At 58.0% G+C, this 19,637-nt stretch overlaps 8 protein-coding genes across 8 annotated transcripts; 3 read left to right on the forward strand and 5 right to left on the reverse strand.

Moving 5' to 3' along the window:
* Positions 1 to 617: 617 nt before the first annotated feature.
* On the forward strand, positions 618 to 2,138 carry SPRG_04235 (hypothetical protein; the record flags this gene model as incomplete). Its single annotated transcript, XM_012342835.1, has 1 exon — positions 618 to 2,138. One exon carries the CDS (start codon positions 618 to 620, stop codon positions 2,136 to 2,138), a length of 1,521 nt encoding a protein of 506 aa, XP_012198225.1.
* A 54-nt stretch (positions 2,139 to 2,192) lies between these two features.
* Positions 2,193 to 4,693, reverse strand: SPRG_04236 (hypothetical protein; the record flags this gene model as incomplete). The annotated part of the gene is made up of 5 exons (XM_012342836.1): positions 3,582 to 4,693; positions 3,474 to 3,526; positions 3,355 to 3,427; positions 3,111 to 3,309; positions 2,193 to 2,348 (listed from the first exon to the last, which is right to left on the reverse strand). The coding sequence occupies exons 1-5, from the start codon at positions 4,661 to 4,663 to the stop codon at positions 2,193 to 2,195; spliced, it is 1,563 nt and encodes a 520-aa protein (XP_012198226.1). The 5' UTR covers positions 4,664 to 4,693.
* A 1,883-nt stretch (positions 4,694 to 6,576) lies between these two features.
* SPRG_04237 (hypothetical protein) lies at positions 6,577 to 7,437 on the reverse strand (the record flags this gene model as incomplete). Its single annotated transcript, XM_012342837.1, has 3 exons — positions 6,751 to 7,437; positions 6,618 to 6,683; positions 6,577 to 6,595 (listed from the first exon to the last, which is right to left on the reverse strand). The coding sequence occupies exons 1-3, from the start codon at positions 7,431 to 7,433 to the stop codon at positions 6,577 to 6,579; spliced, it is 768 nt and encodes a 255-aa protein (XP_012198227.1). The 5' UTR covers positions 7,434 to 7,437.
* Positions 7,438 to 8,053: 616 nt separating this feature from the next.
* SPRG_04238 (hypothetical protein) lies at positions 8,054 to 8,255 on the forward strand (the record flags this gene model as incomplete). The annotated part of the gene is made up of 2 exons (XM_012342838.1): positions 8,054 to 8,170; positions 8,217 to 8,255. 2 exons carry the CDS (start codon positions 8,054 to 8,056, stop codon positions 8,253 to 8,255), a joined length of 156 nt encoding a protein of 51 aa, XP_012198228.1.
* A 1,569-nt stretch (positions 8,256 to 9,824) lies between these two features.
* SPRG_04239 (hypothetical protein) lies at positions 9,825 to 10,597 on the reverse strand (the record flags this gene model as incomplete). Its single annotated transcript, XM_012342839.1, has 2 exons — positions 9,825 to 9,853; positions 9,877 to 10,597. The coding sequence occupies 2 exons, from the start codon at positions 10,595 to 10,597 to the stop codon at positions 9,825 to 9,827; spliced, it is 750 nt and encodes a 249-aa protein (XP_012198229.1).
* A 644-nt stretch (positions 10,598 to 11,241) lies between these two features.
* Positions 11,242 to 12,957, reverse strand: SPRG_04240 (hypothetical protein; the record flags this gene model as incomplete). Its single annotated transcript, XM_012342840.1, has 5 exons — positions 11,242 to 11,292; positions 11,342 to 11,555; positions 11,613 to 11,679; positions 11,837 to 11,951; positions 12,106 to 12,957. The coding sequence occupies 5 exons, from the start codon at positions 12,955 to 12,957 to the stop codon at positions 11,242 to 11,244; spliced, it is 1,299 nt and encodes a 432-aa protein (XP_012198230.1).
* Positions 12,958 to 14,377: 1,420 nt separating this feature from the next.
* On the reverse strand, positions 14,378 to 15,664 carry SPRG_04241 (hypothetical protein; the record flags this gene model as incomplete). The annotated part of the gene is made up of 2 exons (XM_012342841.1): positions 14,378 to 14,720; positions 14,787 to 15,664. The coding sequence occupies 2 exons, from the start codon at positions 15,662 to 15,664 to the stop codon at positions 14,378 to 14,380; spliced, it is 1,221 nt and encodes a 406-aa protein (XP_012198231.1).
* A 683-nt stretch (positions 15,665 to 16,347) lies between these two features.
* On the forward strand, positions 16,348 to 19,380 carry SPRG_04242 (hypothetical protein; the record flags this gene model as incomplete). Its single annotated transcript, XM_012342842.1, has 14 exons — positions 16,348 to 16,353; positions 16,408 to 16,506; positions 16,554 to 16,646; positions 17,037 to 17,129; positions 17,184 to 17,288; positions 17,336 to 17,431; positions 17,483 to 17,581; positions 17,637 to 17,732; positions 17,931 to 18,026; positions 18,085 to 18,183; positions 18,232 to 18,330; positions 18,958 to 19,056; positions 19,105 to 19,203; positions 19,258 to 19,380. The coding sequence occupies 14 exons, from the start codon at positions 16,348 to 16,350 to the stop codon at positions 19,378 to 19,380; spliced, it is 1,302 nt and encodes a 433-aa protein (XP_012198232.1).
* Between the last annotated feature and the right edge of the window lie 257 nt (positions 19,381 to 19,637).

Genomic DNA, 19,637 nt, shown 5'->3' on the forward strand with positions numbered 1-19,637 from the left:
CGGCGTTCTTCGCGGCACAGTGGGATGTAGCAGTAGAAGCCTGTGGATCCGCTTTCGTCAAGGCGCCACGTGTCAACTGCTTGGTCGTCGAACTGGTCTGCTGCACAGAGTAGCTGCACGGCAGTCCGACTCAGATCGCATGGCACCATGTGGTCTACTATCGTCGCCAGGTCGTGCTGGCCGTCTTGAAAGTGCCACGTTTCTGGCTTCTGATTGGCTCGCACCCATGTCGGTGACAGCGGGCTTACCACCAGAGACCACCACCCGTGGGATGTAGCAGTGATCGGACATACCACCGCAGGAATCGTCAGCGGTCGACGGGCCACAAGAATATTCCAACGGCGCCGAACCACAGGAACCTTCCGCTCGCCGTGGCAGACGATCGCGATCTTGCAAAACGGATACCGTCCCGGCCAACGATCAGCGCCTCAAAAATCCAGTGACATTTTAATGTCACGTCAAATGGACCCTCGACGAAATATATTGAAGTCCCCGCAATTCTCGGGCAACTTCGTTTAACGAGGTTGCATCTCGCCAGTCAACGCAGGTTTTTTGTTGTTGCTCGAGTCGGTAGTTGGCCACAGACCTCAGTTTGCTTTTTTCCAGCTCGTCGCCACATGCAGTCCAACAGCGCGACGTGGCACCTCGCCGCCTTCCTCGCGCTTGCCGCCGTCACCTCCGCCGCGAGCAACGTCACGTGCGCGCCATCGCAGTACCTCGATGCGGCGACCAACGGCTGCGTCGACTATGTCAACCAAGGCGCCAAGGCCGCCGCGGTGGTCGATGGCACCTTGGACTCGGGCAACACGGCGTGGATGCTCATGTCGTCGGCGCTCGTCATGATCATGACACCGGGCGTCGCCTTCTTCTACGCGGGCCTCGCCGGCGAAGAGATGGCGTCCAACACGATGATGATGTCGTTCGTGAGCATGGCGGTCGTCTCGCTGCAGTTTTGGCTCTTTGGGTACTCGGCCGCCTTTAGCTCGGACGGCGTCTTTACCTGGACGTTTTACAACCACGTGGGGAAGCTACCGAGCGGCACGTACGGCAACGGTACGCCCCATGTGCTCTTTGCGTTCTTCCAGACGCAGTTTGCGATGGTGACACCGGCGCTCCTCAGCGGCGGCATCGTCGGCCGCATGAAGTTTGGCTCGTACCTGCTCTTCATCTTTCTCTGGTCGACGCTTGTGTATGACCCGCTCGCGCACTGGATGTGGTCGCAACATCTCGATGCGTCGTGGGTCCTCGAGCCCTTTGGGTGGGAAGGCAAAATGGGCGCGATCGACTTTGCCGGCGGCACCGTCATCCACATCTCGAGCGGCTTTGGCGCACTCGCAGGCGCGCTCATTGTCGGCCGTCGCTACAACCACAACGAGACCGTCAAGCCGCACAACGTTCCGCTCGTCATGATAGGCACGACGCTCCTCTGGTTTGGCTGGTTTGGCTTCAACGCTGGCTCCCAAGGCGCCGCCGACGGCATCGCGGCGATCGCCGCCATCAACACGCACCTTGCGCCGTGCGCTGGCTTTCTCACCTGGACCTTTCTCGAGTTTGCTTTGTACAAAAAGTTTGATCCGTGCGGCGCTGCCTCCGGAGCGGTCGCGGGCCTGGTCGCGATCACGCCTGCGTGCGGCTACGTCCTCCCCTGGGCCGCCGTCGTCTTTGGCATTGTCGGCGCGGTCACGGGCTTTGGCGCCGTGCGCTTGAAGAACAGCATGCGCTACGACGATACACTCGACTCGTTTGCGATCCACGGCTGCGTCGGCGTCATGGGCGGCTTGCTCACGGGCCTCTTTGCCAACCCGGAGGTCAACCCTGCGGTGGTGGGCGGTGCGTTCTACGGCCACGGACAGCAGTTTGTGCACCAGCTCGTGGCGCAGTGCGTCGCCGCCGGCTACTCGTTTGTGGTGACGCTCCTCATTCTCGTCGCCCTCAAGTACACGATTGGTCTCCGCGTCTCGGAGGAGAGCGAGATGAACGGCATGGACGTGACGTACCACGGCGGCCTCGCGTACGACTACGCGCCCAAGACGCGCCACTCGAACGAGTCGTCGGGCCCGACGACGGGCGAGTTTCAAGTCATGATGACGCCGTCGACGACCGACCCGGACAAGGAGAAATCGCACTTGCACGTGTGAGGATCGATCGCGTCGTGCATGTATAAGACCAATCAGGTCCCAAATGAAGTGTGTTTACATCCAGCTGGATTGTAGGGTTCGGGTAGGGTTTGGGTCCGCCTGCTGCACAAAGTAGAGCTCGCGCAGACCGCGGGTGGCTGTGGCGTCGAAGAAGCCGCGCTTCCACGCAGCGACGCCGCCCCAGTCGGCAAGGACTGGCTCCGTGAACGGCTCGAAGATAGTTCGCATTCGTTCGGATGTGCGTCAACAAGATCGTCGCTGGCGTCAGACCTAAAACACATGCCACGCCACAAGTTCAAGCAATAGAATTGTAATTTCCATAAAAAGGGTTGACACGTGTGTTCGATCGAGGCTAACACGTGGAATAAGCTGGCACGCACAACTCGACGAAGATGGCGTCGCACATTATGGAGGAGCGCGGGACCTATAAAAGCGTAGCCCAAGTTAGCACTAGGCTATGTTAAGGGACTCGTTATGCCAGTAAACGTAGCTTTGCTAGTGCCAAGGCCATAGATAGGTATGCTCCTTGCTACCACGTTGAGCTTTCGTCGGACGGCCACTGGTCGCGTTGCATTCGATCCGAAAGCCTCTTGTGATGGTCGTCTCTTGCCGAGCCTATTGCTCGAGGTCCAGGCTCAGTCGGGTATCGAACCGCTGCAAGCACATGTCAAACCGGCCCGACTAGAGGTGCGTTTGGAAGACTGTCTTTGACGTCAACGACGTCAGGACCGTCGTCTCAAGACACGGGCGACTCGAGAGATAGCTGCAGTGCGATCCTTCGTTTGCTGTTGCCGTCAGTCCAGACACCACACAAGCAAACTCACTGCATTCACGGAAGCATACCACATACATGTATCCACTTCGCCCGACTAGATAGTCGGCGCGTCGCCAGTCGACGCCTTCATGCGGCAAAGTTTGCTCTATCGAGGATGCGATCAGAAAAGCGAGAGGATGCGAGCAGTGGTGCAGTACCTGTATCGAGCTCACGGAGCGGTTGAGAAAGAGACCCTGCGCACGGCCACGCTCGAAGATGGTCGGGGCCGAGTCCGTGGCGCATCGTTGGGCCGCGCGCAAGAACTCGACTTCGTCCTCGGTAAAAGGTACTACGCTGGGCGCCGCGGCGGTGCTGCTGCGGCCAGGTGACGATGCCACAGACGCTGTCCGCAACGCTCTAGCACGTCGTGAAGGATGCTGCAAGCACAGCTGGGACGCGAACCGGAGTGCGCCGAGGTGTTGTCGCGGCGACACTCGTGTGGCGACGCTGTCTTGCTGCAGTCGGGCCACCGCGCCTAGAGAGCACATGATGAATGCATTGTTGACGACACGAGCTCGCACCCGGCGACGCCACCGGTGTCTGCCTGCGCCGCTTGTAGTCGTGCTGTTGGTTGCTAGATAATAGAAGAGAGGGGATCCACCCTCTCTACACATGCAATGGAATTGTACCCAGGCACGTCGGTCACGGAGGCATCGGTAGAGCGTTTCGCAGGTCGGCCTTTTTCAGTGCTGCTTGTTGCGCCGTCCGTGGCGAGATCTACGCTGGCGACCATGTGACTCCGGTGCGACGCACCCTTGCCGTCGACAAGCGTGTCAATGGCGGTAGCTGAATCGGGTGCCATGTTCGCTGCTGGAGCGTCGGCGGGCCGAGCATCCATGACAGCAGCCAATGGCATGGGCTGCGCCTCGACGGTCACCGTCTCTGGAGCAGGTTCAAGTGGTGCAGCTGGCGCATCGGCGACTACCGTTGGCGCAAGCGCATCTCCGGCAAGGGGACGGTTCGGCGCCCAGTACTCGACAAGCCGACGCCGCATCGACGCATAGTTCCACACGGGTTCGTCGGCGCGCCAGGCTTCAAAGGTCCCAACCGTGGCCGGTGGGCAGGCGTTGCAGAGCAGCGCCATCTTCAAGCGGTCGGCGGCCGCCACAAGCCGCGCATCGAGCCCATGACTCGGCACAAAGATGACGTCAACAAAGCGCTGGATGTGCTCCTCGACGCGTGCGAGGCCGTCAGGCCGCTCGTCGTTGTCGGCAAATCGCACGTTTTCGAGAAGCCCAAAAAAGCGGCAGTCGTCCATGAGCTCGAAGCCCTTGGCGTGCACGCTGGCCCAGAGTTCGTACGGCGACCTGCACATGCCGAGCTTGCCGTGGAGGTGGGGCGAGAGCGCCGAGAGCAGAAAGGCCACAGCCGCCGCCACGGTGCGCGCTTGATGGGCCGCGGCCTCGGTTTCCATGACGCCGGCTGCATGCGCAAGGACCGCGCGCGTACGCGCCAGCAGCACTTCGCCAAACTCAGCCCACGGCAAGTCCTGTGGCACGGGCGCGACGGCGATCTCGGCCGCGGCGAGGATCTCTGCGCGGCGGGCCACCGTAATGAACTCGTCGATGGTTGGGTCCGCGAAGTCTCGGATTGTGTAGTACTCCCGCAGGCCGCGGGCAGCCGCGGCGTCGAGGAAGCTGCGCTTCCACGCAGCAACGCCGCACCAGTAGGAGAGGACCGGTCCCGTGAACGGCTCGAAGATGGCTTGCATTCGGATGTGCCCGTTGAAGGATGGCGTCAGAGTTCTAACAAATGCCCGACGCGTTAGACCACAATAATATTACGGTAGGCATAAATATGATGTTAGATTCGTGTTATAACTGTACTAACACGTGTGCTGCGCTGGCCCTTGCAGCGGAAACAACGCGACTGCAGGTGGTGTTTTGAATCTGTATCAGACAGAGACCACTGCCATAGCAAGTGGAAGCTTGCATCCGGTCAGCTTCTGGGCACCGCGGCTTCCCGCAGGTCTGAATCATCAATCGAAGCATGCCCTTGCTACCTTTAGGGCGGCGTACTCACGTGCATACCACAAACGAGTGAGCTCCGTGCATCGCTAGACGTTCAAGCTCCAAGTCTTACCGCTTGAGTCAATAACTTGACCGCTTGCGTCTGGAAGCGTATTGTGATGTGACGCTGTTGGCGGTCGAGGCTCGGAATACAACCAATCAGCGATTGGATATCTTGGCCAAGCCAATCCACGTAGAGCATGATGCTTGTCACGGCCGCGATTGGTCGGTGGCTTCGATTTGCGGCGCTATTTTATCAACGTGGATTGGTAGAAATCCAAAAGATTCTAGCCAATCTATACTTCTGATTTAATGCCAGCTTGTTTTAACTTGTTGTTTGTATCAAGATGACAGCAACAAGCATAAAAATACACATTGCACTTTCTGAGAGACCATGCAGATGATGACGACGACGACGAATGCGAGCAAGCTCGAGTGACACTGACGACGTGCTCTGACGCCTACATTATCCAACTACCACGTGGGCTCAAGCAGCGTCGTCGTAGGATCTTGATACCGAGCTGTATACCGCTGCAATGGACGGCGATGTTGCGGCGGCTGCGCAGTTGCTGCAGCGCGGCGCCTCGATGCAAATCGCTGGCGTCATTGTCAAAGGCGGCAAGCTGCTATCTTGAGCAGGAGCGACCCGAGAGACACTTCTTGAATCACGACAAAGAAAGCATACAAAGCACAAACAAGCTATCCGCTCTTTCAAAAACCATCGACTCTACGTAGACGAGGTTGTCGACTCCGTGGCCTTCATGCGATGGAGCTTGTTCTACAGTCGATCAGGTGCGAGCAACGAGAGGTAGGTGATGGTACCTGTATCGAGCCAATGCTTCGGTTGCTGAAGAGCCCTAGAGCGCGGCCTCGATTGTAGATGTCTTGACTCGTGCCCTCGGTCAGAGCTCGCGCGGTGCGCAAGAACACGATCTCTTGCTTTGTGAACGCATTCCACGGCCTTTTGGGTGACGACGAGGCCGTGGCCGTGCTTGGGCGGTGTTCTGGCTACACGCTGCGGTCGACGATGGCGATGGACGCAGCGCGCTATCATCCCATGATGAGGTCATGCAGCGCCATGGCTTGGTTCCGAACCGCAGCGCGATGAGGTGTTGTCGCGGGGATATTCTCGTTGGAACGTTCTCTTGCGGTAGTCCGACCGCGCCTAGGCATCCATGTCATCCAGAAAGATACACCCAAGCGCTCGCACCCTGTAAGACGACGTTGGGCGTGGGTGCGGGCTTGGGCCGCTTGCGTTCTTGTTGGTTGCTACACATCGCAACATCATCTTTCTCCATCTCTTGTCGGTCGCGGTTGATACCTCACGCTGTCCGGCGACTCGTCATTCGCATCGGTACTGCGCTTTCTACGTGGGCTTTTTATTGTGCGTAGGCTTGCCTTGCAGGCGCCGCGTCATCGGTCGCCGGCTCTACGCGATCCGTGATATCGACGTATCTGCAGACGCCGTGACGCACCCATGTCATTGTTGACGCCATGACCGGAGGGTTCGATGGTCGTGGTGCTTGGACGCGACGCTTTGCGCGAGGCCATTGCCAGATCGCGGGCCAACGCTCGGATCTGCGCGTCCAGGTTATCGTCCGCTGTCGCCGGCGGCTCATCCGTAGCCAAAGGCTCTGGAGCCATTTCGTCGACCACCGCTGGCGGCGCATCAGCCACTGGAACGCATGGAGCATCGGCGACCCAAGCTGGCGGAATTCCATCCTCGACAAGAGGACGGTTCGACGTCCACGTCTCGACAAGCCGACGCCGCATCGACGCATAGTTCCACATTAGCGCATCGGCGCGCCAGGCTTCGCAGATGTTGGCCATCGCCGGTGTGCACGCGTTGCAGAGCAGCGCCATCTTCAAACGGTCGGCCGCCGCCACAAGTCGCGCGTCAAGGCCGTGGCTCGGCACAAAAATGACGTCAACAAATCGCTGGATGTGCTCCTCGACGTGTGCGAGGCCGCCGGGCAGCTGGTCGTCGTCGGCAAAACGCACGTGTTCAAGATGCCCAAAAAGGCGGCAGTCGTCCATGAGTACGAAGCCCTTGGCGTGTACCTCAGCCCAGAGCTCAGATGGCGACAACGTGTCGTCGAGCTCGTCGCGGAGGTCGGGTGACAACGCCGAGAGCAGAAAGGTCACAGCTGCCGCCATGGTGCGCGCTTGAACTGCCGCCGTCTCGGCTCGCATGGCGTCGGCCACATGCGCGACGATTGCATGTGCGCGCGCCAGCACAGCGTCGCTGAACGCCGACGATGGCAAGTCGTGCGGCACGGGCGGCACGGCAACCTCGGCGGCGGCGTGGATCTCGATGCGTCGGGCAGGTGAGATGGTCGTGTCGATCGCATGGTCCTTCAGCTTGTAGAGCTCGCGCAGACCGCGGGTGGCTGCGGCGTCGAGGAAGCCGCGCTTCCACGCAGCGACACCGCCCCAGTCGGCGAGGACCGGTCCCGTGTATGGCTCTGCCATGGCATGCAACAGAGGAATGGCCAACTAGGACCTGGGTGAAATGGCGCACGCGGATTGGTGCAAAGTGCTTTCGGTATCCTTATGATTGGCTGAATTTCGGCCAAATACAGCACCCGCATTGGTCTAAAAGAAATAATTCAGAAACACGAAGTTCGAAGCTGCCAGATCGCGATCCGCGCGCAAGCGTTTTGGCGCTGCTACTCTGGCAGCACTGGTTTGCTTTGGGCTCTTCCCAAACTCAGAAGTCGACTTGTCAATGGCGCCAGTAGCGTCCAAGCGGACCTTGACTCCTTGCAAAATCCCAGATATCGGTGCCATGAAGCGACTGGTACTGGTAGGCGCCAATGTCAACGTCGAGATGTGGGCGACGGAAGAGACACGTCTTTGGCAGACTCACGGCAAAGAGAACTTACAAAAGCACGAGCAAGCAATATACTCTTGAGCATGACAACGGACACCGGGACGCCGTCCAGGACGGCCCCAAAGTGCTGAAATCAGGCTCCTTGTACACTTACGACGCGGACATTTACTCGTTCCGTGTCATTTTCACCGAGCTCAACACGCTGGACGCGCCCTTGGCTTCCCAAGCCATTGTGGACATCCTGCACCAAGCACGGACAATGCCCGCACCGTCAGCTGCCTCGGGTAGCGCGCTATTGTTGGCTTCGTCAACGACGCCATCGCCTAGCAAAGTCACGGCGGGCTTGTCGACGCCTGCAACCAGTGTCTCGACGTCGGTAGGACGGGCGCGGGATCATAGCCAGCGTGCAAAATGTGGGGTAGTTTACGTCCTGGTACAACGCGCGCCTCGTGTGTGTCTAAACTGCAATGCGTCCAACGACCTCCAAGAGGCCACGTGCGCAGGGTGCAAGGCGCCGACGCCACCGACCGCCACCAAGCTCCAAGTGCTCCTCCAGCGTCTCGTCGTCGAGACGACGCTAGTCTGCATGGTCTGCGAGGCGCTAAATGCAGTGACAGCACCAACACGTGCGACGACTGCGACAACGAGCTTCCCGACGACAGCGAAAAGTTGCGGATCGTTCTACGCCGCATGGACGCCGCGACGCCGGCGGCCGAAGCCAGTGGCATCCTCGTGTAGGTTCCTTGATGATAACCATCGCAGTTGCGCGAACCTTCCTCGCCGTCGCTCGCTCGGGACGACAATCGAAGAGCTGTGAGCCACTGTTGTTTTAACGTCACCAAATCTTTTGTCTGAATCGCCGGAGCACTGTCAGCACCGCGACAAAGCTCCATGTGGTGCCATGTGGTAGTTAGAAACGACGAAATTATACAAATTTTGACATGTGATTATGACGTCTCGCGGCAACATCAGGTGGAGGTGGAGAGATGGCGTCGACGACCGGATCGGCGACTCGCAAGACACCCCATTGACGGCGTCAACCCTTCAGCAGGCACAAAGCTCGACCCATTTAGAGACTCAAGCAGACGAGATGGCGGCAGACACCATGGCCTTTACACGGCGAATTTTGCTCTACGATCGACACCATGGACTACCGGCTACAAAATTTGTACTTCAAAAGAGACAGGAGTACCTGTACTGAGTACAAGGATCGGTGGAGGAAGAGACCCTGAGCACGGCCACGCTCGAAGATGGCTTGGTCCGAGTCGGTGGCGTGCGCCAGTACAGCACTGCGCAAAAACTCGACCTCGTCTGCTTGGAAGAAGTAAAAGCCCTTGGCTGGGCCATGGGACGACGCAACCTCGTCCGATTCCGACTCGGTGCTGCTTCCATGTCCGTCGTCTTTGGATGTCCTAACGAGAATGCGGATGTGAGCTGACTCGGCAACTGTTTGTACCGCTGTGGCTGCCGAGACCGTCTTGGGACGCCGGTTTCTTCCTTGAGCTCCAAGGCGATGCCACCTAGAGCCGATGTGACAAGAGCGTAAAACGTTTGAGCTCGTACAGTGTGAAGGCCTCGGCGTGGATCCGTGCGTGAGCCGCTTGCATTTTTGTTGGCTACTACACGGATGGTAACCTCATTTCGCTCTTCACGGCCGGTCATGGTGTGTGTACCTCGTGCTGGCTTGCGAACCATGTGCGGAAGCATCGGGCCCGCGCTTTTTTGGCCGGCCTCTTCTTCTGCCTTGTGCCGCAATGGGCACGTCATCGTCGTCTTCGGTTAGAAGCGCTCCGCTTCCATGGAGTACATCGACAGCTTGGGGGCTTTGAGGCGCAAACATGTCGTTCTTGTTGTCGTCGACACAACGTTCGACAGCGGTGCTCGGGCAAGATGCTAGACCCGCCGTGTTTGTGGCCGTCGCTGGGTCGTGGACCACGGCTGCGAGCTGCGCCTCCAGGCCCCCCGCTGCTGTAGCTGGCGGCACATCGACCACTTTCGCTTGCAGAGCGTCGACAGCCGACGTTGGCGGGTCATTGGTCGCGAAGCCGAGATGCTGTGACTTGCACTGCTCGATGAGCCGACGCCGCATCGACGCGTAGTTCCACACGGGTTCGTCGGCGCGCCAAGCTTCAAAGATGTTGGCCATGGCCGGTGGGCACGCGTTGCAGAGCAGCGCCATCTTCAAACGATCGGCCGCCGCCACAAGTCGCGCGTCAAGGCCATGACTCGGTACAAAGATGACGTCGACGAAGCGCTGGATGTGCTCCTCGACGCGTGCGAGGCCGTCGGGCAGCTCGTCGTTGGCGGCCAAACGCACGTTTTCGAGAAGCCCAAAGAGGCGGCAGTCGTCCATGAGCTCGAAGCCCTTGGCGTGCACGCTGGCCCAGAGTTCGTACGGCGACCTGCACATGCCGAGCTTGCCGTGGAGGTGGGGCGAGAGCGCCGAGAGCAAAAAGGCCACGGCCGCCGCCATGGTGCGCGCTTCAACTGCCGCTGCCTCGGTCGACATAGCGTGATACACGTACGCAATGATCGCGTGCGTGCGCGCCAGCAGAGCGTCGCGAAACTCGGCGGATGACAAGTCGTGCGGCACGGGCGGCACCGCGATCTCGGCGGCCGCGTGAAACTCAGCGCGTCGGGCCGGCGAGATGGTCACGGGGTCTGCGTAGTCTCGGACAGTGTAGTACTTGTGGAGGCCGCGGGTCGCTGCGGCGTCGAGGAAGCCGCGCTTCCAAGTAGCGACGCCGCTCCAGTCAGCGAGGACCGGCCCCGCGTCGGCGTGTGGCTTCCCGCTTGCTTGCATTTCGGATTGGCAGAGATTGGCAGTTGGTGCCGGTGTTAAGAATCAAGTGTTAGACACGCGTTGTGGATTATATTGCATTATATTGGTCGCAATACGTGTGCTAACAAATGTTACACCAGTTGAACAAGTGTGATGTGCTGGCACGCGCTGCGTGCAGCAATTTTCCGCATCGCGTGACGGCCATATTTATGCATCGCCGGGGTACGAGGTCGCTAGCGAAGACGCGAGCAAGTCATTTCGGATGCGGCGTCAAGAGTGTCCTTGACGCTGCCAAGCCAAGGTGCACAAGCGCGCAGCAAGCGTTGACGAGCATCGAGCGCGGATGGAGTACCGGTATGGAGATGGAGTTGGTCGTCGAAGAGACCCGCCGCCAAGAGACTATCGTTGCTAACGTCAATTGCGCGTAGCATCAATGGGCTTGGGATGAGCCCATGCATGCAATCGGGCCGATGCCAACGCATCCCATCTGCATGTCTTGCGCACCGAGACTTGCGGCCACACGCATGGGTGGCACCATTAGCAGTCTCGTGACAGAGGGACTCACGTTCGACCTTTCGCACCACCGGAAAACAGCAAGCACGAGCACTCTCCTCACACAGAAAGTTACTCTCTTCACACAATAAGGCGACGAAAGTGGATGAACCTTAGGCAGACTGCGTGGCGGACGCGGTGGTTTTCATGCGGCAAAGCTTGCTCTATCGTCGACATGCTTCACGGCCTAGTGCTGCCAGCGCGAAGAAGTACCTGTATCGAGCTCCAGGATCGGTGGACAAAGAGACCCTGAGCACGGCCACGCTCGTAGATGACGTGGTCCGAGTCCTTGGTGTGCGCAAGTGCAGCACATAGAAACTCGATCTCTTCTGGCTCGTAGGTTTTTGCTGCATCACGGAACGACGAGACCTCGTCAGATTCCGACTCGGTGCTGCTGCCATGGCCGCCGCTTTCGGGCACTGCTGCTCTTATCGCTCTCTCGTGCCACGTGGAAGGATGCAATGAGGGCTGCTTGGGTTCATACCGCAGCGCGCCGGCTTGGAGCCGCGCCGACATTCGCGGGGCTGCGATCTCATCCTTGTGCTCGAATGCTACGCCACGTATGTGTGTCAAGAGCGGAAATCGTTTGAGCTCGTACAGTATGAAGGTCTCGGCGTGGATCCGTGCGTGAGCCGCTTGCATTTTCGTTGGTTGCTACACGGATGATGGTAACTCATTTCGCTCGTCACGGCCGGTCATGGTGTGTACCTCGTGCTGGCTTGCGGACCATGCGCGGAAGCATCGGGCCCACGCTTTTTCGGTCGGCCTCTTCTTCGGCCTTGTGCCGCAATGGGCACGTCATCGTCGTTATCCGTTGCAAGCGCTACGCTTCCATGTAGTATTTCGACATCTTGTGGTCGTTGTGACGCGCCAATGTCGTCGTTGCTGCCGTTGGTGTCACGTCCAATGGCTTTGACAGCGGTGCTCGGGCAAGATGCTAGACCCGCCGCGTTTGTGGCCGTCGCTGGGTCGTGGACCACGGCTGCGAGCTGCGCCTCCAGGGTCCCTGCTGTTGTTGCTGGCGGCACATCGACCACTTGCGCTTGTAAAGCGTCGACAGCCGACGTTGGCGGGTCATTGGTCGCGAAGCCGAGATGCTGTGACTTGCACTGCTCGATGAGCCGACGCCGCATCGACGCGTAGTTCCACACGGGTTCGTCGGCGCGCCAAGCTTCAAAGATGTTGGCCATGGCCGGTGGGCACGCGTTGCAGAGCAGCGCCATCTTCAAACGGTCGGCGGCCGCCACAAGTCGCGCGTCAAGGCCGTGGCTCGGTACAAAGATGACGTCAACAAATCGCTGGATGTGCTCCTCGACGCGTGCAAGGCCGTCGGGCAGCTGGTCGTTGTCCACAAATCGCACGTTTTCGAGGAGCCCAAAGAGGCGGCAGTCGTCCATGAGTACGAAGCCCTTGGCGTGTACCTCAGCCCAGAGCAGAAACGGCGACTTGCTGTCGTCGAGCTCGTCGCGGAGGTCGGGTGACAGCGCCGATAGCAAAAAGACCACAGCCGTGGCAATAGCGCGCGCTTGGAGTGAAGCCGCCTCGGCCGTCATCGCATCCGTCACATGTGCAACAATTGCATGTGCGCGCGCCAGCACAGCGTCACCAAACGCGGCGGATGACAAGTCGTGCGGCACGGGCGGCACAGCAATCTCGGCGGCCGCGTGGATCTCAATACGTCGGGCCGGCGAGATGGTCACGGGGTCTGCGTAGTCTCGTACAGTGTAGTACTTGTGGAGGCCGCGGGTCGCTGCGGCGTCGAGGAAGGCGCGCTTCCAAGCAGCGACGTCGCTCCAGTCGGCGAGGATCGGCCCCGCGAATGGAGCCATGGCGGGTTGCATTTGGTGCCGGTTTGCAGTTTTCACCCTTGCATAAACCATCATATGGAACAAGTGATGTACCAGATCGAACAAGTGGGCTACCATATCGAACAAGTGTGCAGCGCAGAGCAAACACTACTATTGTACTGTCATCACGATAGGGGGTTCTACCACGCGGACGGCAATTGGTGTACAGGACTCGACTCGAGCGCACACAGCGTTCCTTCGACGTCGATGTCGTGGAGTCCAACTTGCACGCTAATGGCTCGCGCACTTCCTCTCGCCCAGTGCAAGGACTGCACTGCGATATTGTACAGGGTTGTACACGTCACAGTGACGTGGCGACACGAGTGTTCCACACGCAGTATGATATATCAACTTGATACTACTGGTGGTCGCATTGCAGTCGCCACAGCCACTGCAACCATCGCCGCCATCATTGCTCTGTAGCACAGATTGCATGTTGAGTTGGATTCACGTCGTTCGCAGATCCCAGAACTGAGAGAAAGAACAACATCCCGTGTTGTTGCAGGTGCATATTCCGGGTCTCCACCGATGCGATCGAAGATTGAGTTGAAAGACTTGCGAGAAGGATGTGGTCGACTCACGTGTGGACCTTCGGCGCCTTGCGCTTGTGACGAAACTTCTGAAGCTTCTTCTACAAACATCATTGTCATCAAGTTGGTTCGTAGGAAATGTCGCGTATATACCTGCATCGACTTCAGGTTTCCGTCTGTAAAGAGGCCTTGTGCTTGCCCAAGCTGGTAGATCTTTTTGTTTTTTGTCTGAAGTTTGCAGTACTCAAGAACGCCAGCTCTGCTTGCGTGAACGGCATTGATTCAGATTGCTCCGTGGCCGACGCTGCGGGGGCGGCGTCAGGCTTGGTGCCGTGAGCATGCTCGTCGATTCTGGGCAGCGCTGCACCTTCGGCTCTATCGTGGCACGTGAACGGATGCAAAAGCAGCGTGGTTGGGCACCCTTGGGCGCCAGCTCGCGGCTGTGCTGGCATTTGCGCGGCGACGACATCGCCCTTGATCTGCACGGCGGCGACTTCTATAGCATATTTGTCAAGAGACTGAAGTCGACCACGCAAGCGCGCACCTGGCGACAACGGGCGCGGCAACGGGTTCTAACAAATGTCATGACAGTATTTTTAAACGAAAAAACGCTTCGTATGCATTAAATATGTCGCAAATGGGTTGTTATGCCAGTTCTAACACGTGTGATGAGCTGGCACGCGCTACGCGCAGCATGCATTTTCATTCGATCGGCCTCCGGCGCGGGAGGGTTAAATGGTCCTGGGCTGCCTCGACGTCCTTTTCAAGCACATTGGGCTTCTTGCACTGCCGCTAACAATCGTTCTGATGCGGTCTGCGACCAGCGGGACAGTTGGACGAGTAAACATCAACTTGATTCCGGTAGTCTCGTCTTAATCACCGCTGCAGCCACTGCAGCCATCGTTGCCACTATCGCTTGAGTCGTTGCTCTCTTCTGCCGCCGCACGCCTTTGATATTGGAAGGCTAAATCACTGTCGTGCAGATAGATGCCATGGTCGCCCGACGCGCCTTCAATTGGCGGCTGCGGCGTTCGCGATGGCGCTGTGCTTTGGAGGATGCGGCTCACAAGCGCCGTCGTGTCGTACGGTACGAGGACTGTGCCCCAGCGGCTCGCCGACGTCTCGGTCACGGGCGTTCCCTCGGCCGCCACGGCGCTCGGCCGCGTGTACGGCTCGTTGTACGCATGCTGCCACAACGCGCTGGTGCGCTCGAGGCTATGCTGCAGCGATTGCTTGCTGTCATTGTGGTCTAGCACGGTGTCTCGAATGCGGTAACAGTACTGCGCGTAGCGCTTTGGCTGCGTCAGGTGCGCATGCCAGACGAGGTCGATGTCTACGGTGGGCACCAGCGGTGATGGCGACGTCAGCGCCATGAAGCGCTCGTAGCGCTCAATCGACGCTCTCAACACAGCCGGGTCGCTCCAATAGTCGATCTCGCGGCCAATGGTCTCAAGGAACCGCAGCTGTCGAAACATGCCGTGAACAAGGTCGAGCGAGATAGCGGGGTTGAGGCCGCGGCGTATGCTCGCGAGCATGTGACGCCGTCGCGTCATCTGTGCGTCGTTGTACGCGTCCTGCGAGGGTCGTGTAGCACGGATGGCAGCCGTCTGCCGCGCCAGAAAGGTGTCCCACGATCCATCGTGCGGCAGCGATGGCGTGTCGACGACGACCGTCGTGCTCGTAGCGCAGAACGGATGCGCATCAATGTACGCCACGAGCTTGTAGGTTTCGTAGTCGTACCGGCCATGACACGCGTGGCAGGCAGCGGCAGCTTGCTGCATATGCACGCGAAAGGCCGTGGTCGGGGCGATGGAGGCACCGCAGTGCGGGCAGTGGGAGAGCATCGACTGCAGCGAGGTTGGCGGGCGACGCATCGCCGTGTCCTGGGCGAATGCGATGGGATGCAGCTGGTGCACGCGTGCAGCAAAGTTGATGGTCGATGCATCGCGGCTGTAGGCATCCTCGAGGGCGAGAGCATGGGCATGGAAGGCCACCGGATCGGCCGTTGCGTCCAGGACATCGTAGATGGTCTTCCACTCGGCGAGATGGCTGTGTACGTCATGGACTGTTGGGCTACGCGCACGCGTCGCCTTGGCGAGCACGGTTTTGGCCATCGTCTGCAGCGCATCCAGCGACGCCGCCGCCGCTCGACCCAGCATCTTGCAAAGTGCAATCGGTGAAAAACACGGTGATAAATGAGTGTCCCGCAGTGTGAAATTCGGGCATACAGAAATTCTGTGTATTTCCCGCATTGTGTGAAATGTGAAATGAAAGGGTTCAACACACAACCAGCACGGTCGTTCCTGGTCGAGAAACTCTGCCACTCTACATGCCCACCAGTATTCATTCCTCCAGTACACTACTAATGCGGTCAATAGTATAGACAATATTAGACGACTTTCATTACAGACTGGGTGTGTCTCATATTTAATCCTCTTATATTAGCCGTGCGGGCATGCATTGGCCTTGTCCGGGGTGTCTATGGGATCAATGGGCACGTCGTGATCGTCGACGGCAGATCGCGAGGCAGCGACCGCGGCGAACAGGAGACCATAGCGCGCTCTCATGAAAATCGATTTATGAAGCCGACACAAAAATGCGACTTAGGCAGCGACTGTTCAGTTGCCAATCAACTTGGGGTTCATTATCATGGAATACACTTGGGTGACGTTGCCGCCGCCCGTGACACCGACTACAGTGGCATCGAGTACCCTTATTGTACATGTGCACGTCGCTCAATACATATATCCTCGACACCAGGATGAAGGCGCGATCCACTTGTATAGCCCGTCGGTCGTTTTAAAGCCGGCAGTTGTATCTTGTACCGTCGCGACGCAGCCAAATGAGCGTCCGCACCATCGCCATAGCTTTGACTTGAACTCATGGCAGAATCATGTTATAGGACAGCGAATTGCTCTGCGCCGCCGCCAAAGACGGTCTTCTGGATGACGTCCAACGCCTTCTCCAAGCTGGGGCCGACGTCAACCAACGTCACGACGGGGTACGTGTTGATCGAGGCTACGTTTCAACACATGGTTCTTATTGTAGTCAACCCCCCTCTTTGCTGCTGCTGCCAACGGACACGCAGCTGTCGTGGAGACGCTGTTGGCTGCTGGCGCCAATCCCTTTCAACCCAACGACGTACTGCGATAGCCTTGACGGAGCGTCTTATCTGGATCATGATGTGTAGGGAAAGGTCAAGCCTCGGGACGTTGCCGAGAAGAACGGTCATGCGTCCATCGTTGCAGTTCTGGACAAGGCTATGGACAACCTCGCACAACTCGTCATGGCACTGTACACGAACGACGCCGCTGCAACAATGCGTCTACTGCACGCCAATGTCCCCGTCACGATTCCGTACTTGGTATGATGATTCTACAGCTTTTCATGTCAACAAACCGTTGACTCTAAATTGTCCAGTCGACCGAGTGGCAAGTGGCGTTGCCGAAGACGTCAACCGACCCGAGAACGTATAGGGAAGTGCTGACGGTACTTCTTGAAACGAATATTGGATCCTATCAAATCTATTAGGGCGGATTCACGCCACTGCACATTGCTGCAATCGTGGGCTCGACAGAGCTCGTGGCACTGCTCTTGGCACATCCACGCATCGTCATTGACATCGTCGACGTAGGAACACCACTCGACTGAACCTCAACGCTCATTTCGTGTGTGTAGAGTCGGCGGATGCGAACACCGTTGCATTTGGCAGCAGAATATAACCATGCGGGTGTTGTCACTCTGCTTTTGGCTGCGCATGCCAACGTGCCCGCGCGTTCGATGGTACGCGACAGCCTTGGCCCCGAGGGTATACATTGCGATTCCCATAGGGCAACGATTCGCCCTTGCACTTGGCTGCAAGAAATGGTCACGACAGCGTCGTCTCGATACTGTTGGCTGCGAACGCCACCGTTGACTGCGTAGCCGTATCGTCATCACTCTGTCACAACGTCGATTGATCCTTATAAACGTTGTAGCATGACTGGACGCCCTTGCACTTGGCTGCACAAGATGGTCACGACAGCGTCGTCTCCATGTTGTTGGCTGCGAACGCCACCGTTGACTGCACAGCCGTAGCCTCATTGATTTCCACTCTTTCACACAGTCGATTGATCCTTCTAAATGTTGTAGAATGGTTCGACGCCCCTGCACTTGGCTGCACAGAATGGTCACGGCGGTGTCGTCTCGATACTGTTGGCTGCGAACGCCGCCATTGACTGCGCAGCCGTATCGTCATCGATTTGCACTCAACCACTTCGATTGATCATGACGAAAGGCGTAGTGGTGTCGGACGGCCTTGCACCTGGCGGCCCAAAACGGTCATGACAGCGTCGTCTCGATACTGCTGGCTGCGAACGCCACTCTAGACTGCACAGCCGTAGCCTCATTGATTTCCAGTCAGCCACTTCATTTAAAATGGCGTAGTGGGCTCGGACACCCTTGCTCTTGGCTGCACAATATGGTCACAGCGGTATCGTCTCCATGCTGCTGGCTGCCAACGCCGCCGTTGACTACACATCCGTATCGTCATTGATTTCCACTCTGTCACATAGTCGATTGATCATTCTAAATGTTGTAGGATGGTTGGACGTCCTTGCACTGGGCTGGCCAATTTGGTCACGACAGCGTCGTCGCGATGCTGTTGGCTGCGAACGCCAATGTAAACGCACATATCGAGGTACTGAGTCGCATTCCATGGTATCACGCCATCGATAGCATCACTTAGAGCGGAGAGACGGCAATCTTTTTTGCGGCTAAAGCAGGGCACCTTGACGTTGTGAAGCGTTTGCTGGCCGCCGACGCCGACCCAAATTTTCCCAACCAAGTATACTCGTGTTCAAATCCACTTGGAATTCAGCTTTTTCGTGTCTCACGTAGGACAACGAGACACCCTACGAGATTGCTCGGATTAATGGGTACAAAGAAATCACGGCCGTGCTCTATGAAGCTGTCAACCCAGGAAGATGCCATGTCGTTCCCTCTTGTGTCTCGAAGTATCATTCATGGACAAATAGATGTCCATTTCGGACGCTGTTTTCACGGAAAACACAGAAGCCGTTGACGGACTACTCCGTTGTGGCGTTGATCCCAACGCTCAATACGAGGCACGTCACTCTTCCTGAATGCGTCAACTCGCTCACTGACCTGGGCGCGTCGAGTAGCCACCTGCCGCGCCCGACGCTGCCGGCGTCGGGGTTTTGGTACTCGTGGCCAAAGCCAAAGCTCGCATCAACGTATTTCAGCAGCAATCGCGACGACACTTTTGACTTTATATCGTTGTGAATCTACCGGTAGGACGGGAGCTATCTATTGCACGTGGCAGCTGCTCTTGGCTCGGACGCCATCGTCCAACGTCTCCTCGACCAACCAAGTATCAAAGTTGATGCTCTCGACAGCGTAATCATGCATGTGTCTCACTTTCTATTTGACAATTCTGTCCGTCTTGTCGTAGACGAGATCAACGCCGCTGTATGTGGCCGCCACCCACGGACATCATACTGTCGTGCAACAGCTTCTTCGCTCCAACGCAGACGTGACGCTGGCCACAGAGGTCCCTTCTAGCATTCAATGGCGGCACATACCAGCTATGACGGCGTAGGCAATGCAGACACCGCTGCATGTTGCCGTCGCCGCCGGGCATCACAGCGTCGTCGAGGTGCTTTTGGACGCTGGCGCCAGCGTGGACTGCAAGAACAACGTTCGTTGCAGCTTACGTTTGTATAGCGCTGCTTTTTCCAACTGATGGTTGTAGGACCACAAGACGCTGTATAAGCTGGCCCTCGAGCTCGAGAACGAAGAGCTCCTCGCCCTTTTCCGAGCACGAATGGACACCTCCGAGACCAACGACGCGCCGCTCAACACGACACCGGTGTAAGGTCTGAGCACATAGACACGCAACGTGCCGGTCAAGGTCCACACCACCAACTCGTTACCTGTATATGTGAATACGAATAGCTGAAAGTTCGCGAGTCTAAACAAGAAGAATATTTCGAGACAGCAAACAGGGCTCTACAGCCGGTCTATGGTAGCTCGGACGCAACAGTCGAGCCGCTCATTCGGAGCACTGTGGTGTGTTATGTACCGATGCTACAGTCGCCGTCGCGTGGGTCGTGGCTATTGACCTCGCCTAGC

Source organism: Saprolegnia parasitica (assembly GCF_000151545.1).
Source record: "Saprolegnia parasitica CBS 223.65 unplaced genomic scaffold supercont2.11, whole genome shotgun sequence".
NCBI classification, from domain to species: domain Eukaryota; phylum Oomycota; class Saprolegniomycetes; order Saprolegniales; family Saprolegniaceae; genus Saprolegnia; species Saprolegnia parasitica.